General features: G+C 37.0%; 1 protein-coding gene across 1 annotated transcript; it reads right to left on the reverse strand.

The window, feature by feature from the left end:
* Positions 1-1833: 1833 nt before the first annotated feature.
* Positions 1834-3830, reverse strand: LOC145694215 (cilia- and flagella-associated protein 100-like). The gene has a single exon (XM_081770327.1). It carries the CDS (start codon positions 3720-3722, stop codon positions 1950-1952), a length of 1773 nt encoding a protein of 590 aa, XP_081626453.1. The 5' UTR covers positions 3723-3830; the 3' UTR covers positions 1834-1949.
* Between the last annotated feature and the right edge of the window lie 4599 nt (positions 3831-8429).

The raw sequence follows: 8429 nt of genomic DNA on the forward strand, positions 1-8429 counted from the left end.
TCACGTTAACCAATCAGCTTATTTCGACATTACCTAAGCTATGATCTAGGAGTTAATTTCGGCAAACAATTTATATGTTTTTAGTAACACGTGAACATTGTCAACATATTGGTGTCAACTTTGCGAAGATATTGGCGTAAACTTCACCAAAATTTCATCACCTAAAGGTTATTATTTCACCGGAGGTTTGGCAATAGCACTCATGCTGCCATTGGTTTACATTAAACGTCAGTTCTACTGCCGCCTAATATACTACATATATATTTGTTTGGAGTTGTGGGTACGTCTTCAACATATACATCATTAACACACTATCAAGAGGATTAATTTTTACGATATCCAGACAGAAATGCCCACAGCCTTCTTTTATGGTGCTAGTTTCGCCAATGTAATTATTTAGTGAACTATATTTTTCATTGAAAATGGTATAATTAAACTAGAGAATGTAAGTTTTGGGGTGAGAGAGGTAAATTTGGGGAACAATGGGAAATTTGGAGGAAAATGGTAAACTTGGGCAGAGTCGCTCCCAAGTCCCTGCGAGATAAACATTCGTACCCAGAGATAATCCTTAGGGTAAGTCAACTGAAAACCATAAAAGTAGAAATCAAAATCCGCATATGGCGCCAGTGAGCTGTAAGTTGGCATGCCTGTTTACGATAGTATGCCGGATGTCTCCTAGGTGGCAGCAGCCGGCAGATGCACAAACATTGGCGCAACAACAGTTCCAAAATGGCAGCCACATGCACCAGCGAGGAGCAGCGTTCTGTGATTCGGTTTTTGCGAAGTGAAGGTGTGAAACCGAGGCGAATGAAGGTTCAGTATATTGTGAATGATGTTCTCCAGTTTCATAAGGTGTCTGCAAGATGGGTGCCCCGACAACTGACGCCTGAACTGAAACAGCGACGTGTTGATGCGTGCGAAGACCTTTTGTGGCGTGCTGAACGTGATGGTAAAGCCTTCCAGTCACGAATCGTCACTGGTGACGAAACATGGGTGCATTACCATCAGCCTGAAACAAAGCGAGCGAGCAAGGAGTGGCGGCAGGAAGCTCCACTCCGATGAAGAGGTACGCAACGCGGTGCACGAGTGGTTGCGCCGTCGCCCAAAAGACTTTTTCTGCAGGTATTCAGGCTCTCCCGAAGCGGTGGCGGACTTGCATTGAACGAGGAGGGGACTATGTTGAAAAGTGATTTACTTCTGCACCCTGTGTGACCAATAAATAATATTTAAAAAAAAAATAATTATGGTTTTCATTTGACTCCCCTTCGTACATTCCATTGTTACCTCTAGTTTTACAAAAGAAAAATCTTTTTCTGTAGTATCGTATATCCCAACAGTTACTACACTGATTGAAATAGAGAGCAGGATTGGGTAGCTCAGTGGAGCCACTGTTGTGTAGTGGCATGGCTTGTGGTATTATTAAGCTGAAGATCATGAGCCGAAACTAATTAGAAGTTCGAATTTCCTTGATGAGCATATACGTAGTGGCCTGGTTTTTGTTGTATTGTATATAAAACGAGATTAATCTGAAAACTATGGAAATGGTTGAAGCAAATCTATTTTTTGTTCTTACTGATAAATCTTTCGAAGTTGGTGAAAAGAATCCTGGTTCAATTCCTTGTCATGTGAGATTTTGGTAGACAATGTCGTGTCCGTGAGGTATCGTGATGTTCTTCTCTTTCCTCTCACTTTATCATTTCACCAATTTATAACTTTCATTAATTATATGTCTCGTTTACCCCATAGGGTATAACTGTGGAACTTAAAGATTAAAATTTTCTAATTGAAATGTCACTTCAAGAAAAGCGATAAATATAGTCTTTTCAATTTTACTTAATATATATTTATGTTTATTTTGCTCATGTTCATACAATTTCCCTTTACCGTCTTCTACAACATCTGTTCCAATATACAACATTTGTTATTTACTGCAAGTAGGATAGATGTCATTACGTGAAAAAATATTCATACACTCTAGCGGCTTCTATTTCAGTTTCTGAAGGTTTTGGTATTATCTCAATTTGTTTAGGTGGTTCTGTACGTCCTTTGAGAACAGATTTACCGTAAATTTTACGAGGTCCTTGGAATTCTGTTATCATGGAATCCAGAAGTATTTCCATTGCCTTCTTTTGTTTGGCCGCCAGTTCAGCTTGCTTCTTCTCGTTTATCTTCATTTCTCGGACCTGCTTCTTCAAAAGTAACATTTGTTCAAACGATATATCATCGATAGATGTGAGGATTTCTAAAAATCTTCCTTCAATTGCTCGCATCATAACAGTCACGCTCAAATCGGATTCATTTTTATCAATAAAATTCTCATAGACACGAGTGATTTCTCTGTATAGTTTCTTGAATATGGTTTGAATAGATGTTTCATCTTGCTCTGACGAAAGACGTTGCACTTGCACAGCATAATTCTGCAACTTGTTGTTTTCTGAATTTATACTACGTGTTATACGTTTAACGTCGTCTCTTAGAGTTTTCAGTTCGAGGTCAAGCTTGTTCGACGTTTCCTCAAATGTCTTACGCATCTCATCCAGGACCATATCTTGATCTTGAATCTGCAAAATAAGGGATAAATTCAAACTTTCCAACTCTTGATAAATTTCTAAAATTTGTGCTGGATCTGTGAAATACAAATCAGCCTGTCTACGTAAGTTCTCATATTTAATATTTTCGAGAGACGTTCTATACATTATGGCCATTGATGACATACTGGCACGAAGTTTTTCTTGTAAAGGATACTCCTCTATATTCTCATCATCATCATCATCTGTCAACATGTAGTCAGGATCGTGTTCCAGTCTCCATTCTAAAGGACTCATCCGATGGAAAAATCTCTGGTACACAATCATTTCATCATATTTCTGCTCTATCTTCGATATTTGGTACATAAGATGTCCTGATTCAAGAATTTTCTGCTGCAGTTCCTCCGTTAAGTACAATCTTCGTTTCATTTGAGCATCAGCTTCCCTCATCGCATTAGAAGATGCGTTTGCAACTTTCTCCACATATTTCTCAATATTATGCACATCGTCTTCAAAGTTTTTATTCACTTCATGATACAGCAGTTTCTCGTTGTCTATTGTGAACTTTAAGCGCCTCATCTCGTCCTGTTTAAAATAAGATAACAACTTACAGTGAAATATATCCCTCATTAACTGTATGTACTTCTTGGCTGAAAATGGTTCTTGACGTTGGCCTTTCTCTTCCATCAACCGGAAGAAGAAAGGATTCTCGTCCACAGCAGCCTCATCACCTTTGATTGGTTCCTCCTCGATATGAACTCTCGCTAACAAATCTTTATTCTGTCTGCTGATGGCTGTTGTCTTTTCACTAGCTGGTAACTTATGTTCTTTGTCAGTTTCAACATTACGAAGACTTCGGCATTTTTCACGATATCCCATAAGCTGCAAATCTGGAGGAGTCCAGTATGGATTTATTTCAACTGTGACATCACGTATTTGAGATTTGTCTGTAATTCTACCAGTTGTGAAGTATAATTCGGTTGGATTCAACAGCTTTCTAATACCAACAACTTTTTCAATCTGTAAACGTTCGGGTTTCTTTCTTGCAGGATGGTACGGAAACTTCACGGCAGGATGTTTATCTTCAATGCACTTGTACTGATTCAAAACAGGATTTTCAAACATTGAGTCCTGGTCATTATTATTCTGAACTGTAGTATTTTTATTAATACGCATGTTTTTTTCGTTGCTCATTTTGTATGTGTGCCTATTCAACCTTCCTTTTTTAGTATACAACTATTTTCTTTTTATCCCCTTCACCTTTTCTTAATGTCTTCAAAAGAGCAAAATACAAATAAAAAAGAGACGTTACAGAATTGATTTTAAAAATGTATTTATTTAAAATGCTAATTGTTGTTCCATTCTTGTCTAATATATATATAAAATAAACGAAAACGTTATTTTTAAAATTAAAAATAAGAAAACTTAAGCAGCTATAGTCCAGACTTTTGGGAGGGAGGAATGATTATATATATATATATATATATATATATATATATATATATATATATATATATATATATATATATATATATATATATATATATATATATATATACCATATCTTCCCAATCTATTTTTTTCTTGCTTTGTTGTAATTCTTCGCTTTAATTAGTCTATTTAGAGATCAAGTAATATCAAGAAAGCGACAAGTTATTTTTCTGACCATTTAGGCCTACCTGTGCGCAGTAGACCGTCCCAAAAATGGGGCAGTAGGCACCGGAGAGTAGATGAGATGAAAAGTATTAGTAGTGAAGACTAACTGCACTTTTAATATATATTTACAAGCTAAAAAGAGAGCGAATTTAAATATTTTTTTCTATTTAGCACTTTATTTTTTATAAACTAGAGCAAAAAATAGCATATAATTGAGAGAAAAAAGTATATATGTCTACAGTACATATATGTATATACTGGTATATATATATGTGTGTGTATATATAAGATCATTGTAAATACACACCACTAAATAATGTAATAATTGATACATTTCTGTAAGCAGACCAGTGGTGGATCAAGCCAAGGGCCGAGGGGACCTAGGCCCCACAGTTTTTAGAGTAACAAAATTAATTGAAGCTATTATTTGTATATTTTTGAAAGTTTATAGTAAACTCATGATATACCTATCATACTCTGGTTCTGCTTGCTCGCGCCCATCCACCCGTTTTTACCTTATTGATCCGCCTCTGAAGCAGATATGTGCATTCGTAAATTCGTCCATCTTTAGGAGGGATACTTTATGGAACAATTAGCATGAAGTTTGACATTATACACGTTACACATGCTTTAGTAATATTTTTATGATACTCTCTACACCTTTTTTGTGTTACACTTTTTTCTATTGGATGTCTTGACATTGTCTAGCCGAACGCAGACAGGAATACGTTTGTTGGTTGCCTTCCGGGTTTCTTCCTAGAGATAGTTGTTCTTTATATGTTCTATATGTGATTGGATGACTGTTCCTATACATGTCAAAAGGTCCGTGCTATTCCTTTGCTTTCCATTATGCGTTAACTTGTATAAATGATACGCATTGCATATCGTTGCATTGAGAAGATACATTTGAAATTGCTGGTATCATTCATTCCTCCATACGAATGTGGATTCTAGAAGCAGCAATATTTTCATCTAATGTGTCAACACCCCTATCAACATATGTATACTGCAGTGTAAGTTGTTCGACCTATATGAATTTTTCTTTTTAGTGCTTCACTCCAACGCTTTGCTTTCCTTAATGGAGATATGCCTACCTTATTTATAGCATCATTAACAATACAATCTCTGTGCCTTATAATTATTACGCTCCATACAATATCTGTTATCTGATTATATGAGCCACTTAGCATTTTCTTCATTTTTTGCGGATGTTTTAGAGTGGAAATAATAAAGGGCTGTAACGAAAAAAAAAAAAAACAATGTGGAACAAGTTGGGTGTCATTTAATAGCATTTTGCGTTGACGCAAAGCAAAAATTTGCGTTTTATTTTGCGTAATCGTAATGGACATAACTATTATAATTTGTTTTTCATTCTTTGCGATGTTTTACAACATGCACATTTTGCGTTGACTGATACGGAATGTTGTCTATTATTTCATTTGTGTGTCTAAAGTTATCTTAAATGTAGGCAATGCAGATACAAGAAGCAAATATTGTAAATATCGTTATCTATTTACATCCAGATTGTAACTATCAGTTATGCAAACCAACAATTTTCGTAGGTTTATACTCCCCCCATGCCTACAGTTCCCATTGCCCCATTATTGGGGCGTCTGAATTTTGTGTTAGTTAGCAATATACAGCTATAATATTCGTACAAGTTATATATTGTTTTTGAATATAAAATGATCTAATACAACGAGTAAATGAAATTGATCAAATTTAAAATACTAGAAAGAAAAAAAATCACTTTTTCCGACTCAATATTTTGAGTTTCCGCCAAATTCACTCCTTTCCATAAGCACTAAACAAGCAAATAACAAACGGAAATTGCAGGTCCTGTTTTGCCACATACCAAACCCATATGTGGCATCGAACAGTAGAATAATTACTTTTAAATAATATAATAGGTAAAAGGAAAAAAATTAAAATGTAGACCGCCCCATTTTTGGAGCGTAATGTTTTCCATTGTTTCAGATGGTGTGAAACAGGGATGATACTTCGAGTTACAGTATTGAAGAACGTGTTATTGCAATTTAAGTGCATGAGAAAAAGCACACGGGTTAGACACTGCCAGACGTGCGTACAGACTTTCGGACAAGGTTTCAACGAGAGCCTTCCCCGAAACAAACACTTTTACGATGGAAACGGAAATTATTCGCCACAGGAAGTGTGAAGTATAAGGAAAGAACTGACAGATCGTCCACATGAGCAGAAACATGTCGTTTCGTCGCGGCATCCATGGAAAGATCGTCACAGAAGTCGACGCATAAGTCGCTCGTTCGGCATCGTAGCACAAAACCGTTACAATACCACTGCCAAAATGACAGATGATGTGTAACGAGCTCTCACTCAAGTTACACCTGCAATGCTCCGCAAAATGTAACACAGAACCTGGTGGCGTATTATTCTTTGTCATGAGAATGATGGTTGACAGACTGGTCCTTTGGACACTTAATGTTTCCTACCAGGCCCGTAACCAGCCCAAAAATTTAAGGGGGGGTCCGGTAGAAGTTAGGGGGGGCCGACCCAATCATATTATACTTCATCACCATATTATAGTTAATTTGCAAGCCTACCGTGAAATTTTATGGGGACCAGCCAAAGTTTAGAGGGGGCCTGACCTCCCTTGCCCCCCGTGGATACGGGCCTGTTTCCTACCTCAGTAAAACTTCTCGAAAGCATTAAAAGCATTGTTGTTCATGTCATTCAGTTCTTTCCATCTAGTTATTTACGGGACCCACGCTATATATATATATATATATATATAGTTAGATATGAATTTTAGAATTATAAATGTAACACATGTGCACGACTTTTTCCTTTTAATAATTCTTTCGATGTATTAGATTGTAAATTAAATTTCAATTCCTATTAAAATTTTGTATTATTTTAAATTTGTTTAGTATACTGACATTCAATTTTTTTATAGTAGTCGCTAACGCTCTCGCCTTCGGTGCGAGCGGTCCCGGGTTCGATTCCCGTTGCGGTCACTCGGTTGAAACTGTGTAACATGCTTTTTCAGGCCAGCTACCCTGAATGAGGTTATCCTGGGTTTTCCTCATTCACACCAGGCAAATGCCGGGGTGGTACCTAACTTCCAGGCCGCTTCCTTCCTTCCCTTTCCCCGGAATGTGTGCTCGCCGAGGGACGTCATCTTTCAAAACGTGAAGGGCTAAATGGCCTTAGATGCCGAAAGCCCAGGAATTTAAATCCTAATCAATTTTTAATAACATTTTATAAGGTTAAAGATTAATAGAGGAAGTTTTTTATTATATTGGGAACTTGACTATACATTGTCATATGGTTAACCACTAATGACACCGAATGGTGAAAACCGAACCGGTTTTGGAGAAAACCGAAACCGGTTTTGAAGAAAACCGAAATATCGGTTTTTCGGGTTTCGGTTTTTATAGAAACCGGTTTTCGGTTTTTACAAAAACCGGTTTTGCTCATCCCTAGTATGAACATTCAAAAACCATATTAACGAAGAAATCAAATGTATATTAAAACAGGGGATTCGTGTTATTATTCGGTTCAAAATCTTTTGCCTTCGCGAATTCTGTCGCGGAATTTGAAGCATAAAATATATAAATGGCAAAGCTTTCAAATTTGGTGAGTGGCGTCCCATGTTTTATCCCAGCTAGCGCCTCTGGTGGTTAAACTCAGTGTGCGAGGATTTTCTAGGGGCCTTTTTCCGTTTCTTCCTTCTTTCTTCATTATGCCATTTCATTCATTATTCTTATTATCATCATCATCTTCTTCTTCTTCCTTACCCTCGGTGCATAATCACGAGACACTAAACATACACATAAAATTACTGCAGGCGCTCTGTAGAATTGAAGAAATTACCATTTATACCAGACAGAAATCATATAGGGTCTGCTGAGTGCGCACTGAATTGCGACAATCCCTACACACAAGAAAGTATATACATGACTACCACGACTGGTAGTATTGCTGAAAAAGAACACACTCGAGGCTACATGTTAGCAGACAGCACATGTTATAATGGAAGGTGTACAATATTTATCAACATTTTAATAGAATATGGTTGTGGGTGCCCGAGCAATAGGTAAGTCAACAACTCAGACAGTGATACTTGTCGGATGCGCCTGTTTCTGTGTAGTAAAGATGTACAAGGAAGAAAAACAGGCCAATGGTCTTCAAGAGTTGGAACTACAGGGGCGTACGAAAATATAAAACGTGGGACGAGCTTCGCGTCAAACAACTCTTGCCAGCTAA

This window comes from Thermobia domestica, chromosome 9, assembly GCF_964235325.1.
Source record: "Thermobia domestica chromosome 9, izTheDome1.hap1.1, whole genome shotgun sequence".
NCBI lineage: Eukaryota > Metazoa > Arthropoda > Insecta > Zygentoma > Lepismatidae > Thermobia > Thermobia domestica.

Coding starts and splice junctions, on each gene's coding strand:
- LOC145694215 (XM_081770327.1), bottom strand. CDS start 3,722: ATGAGCAACGAAAAAAACATGCGTATTAATAAAAATACTACAGTTCAG.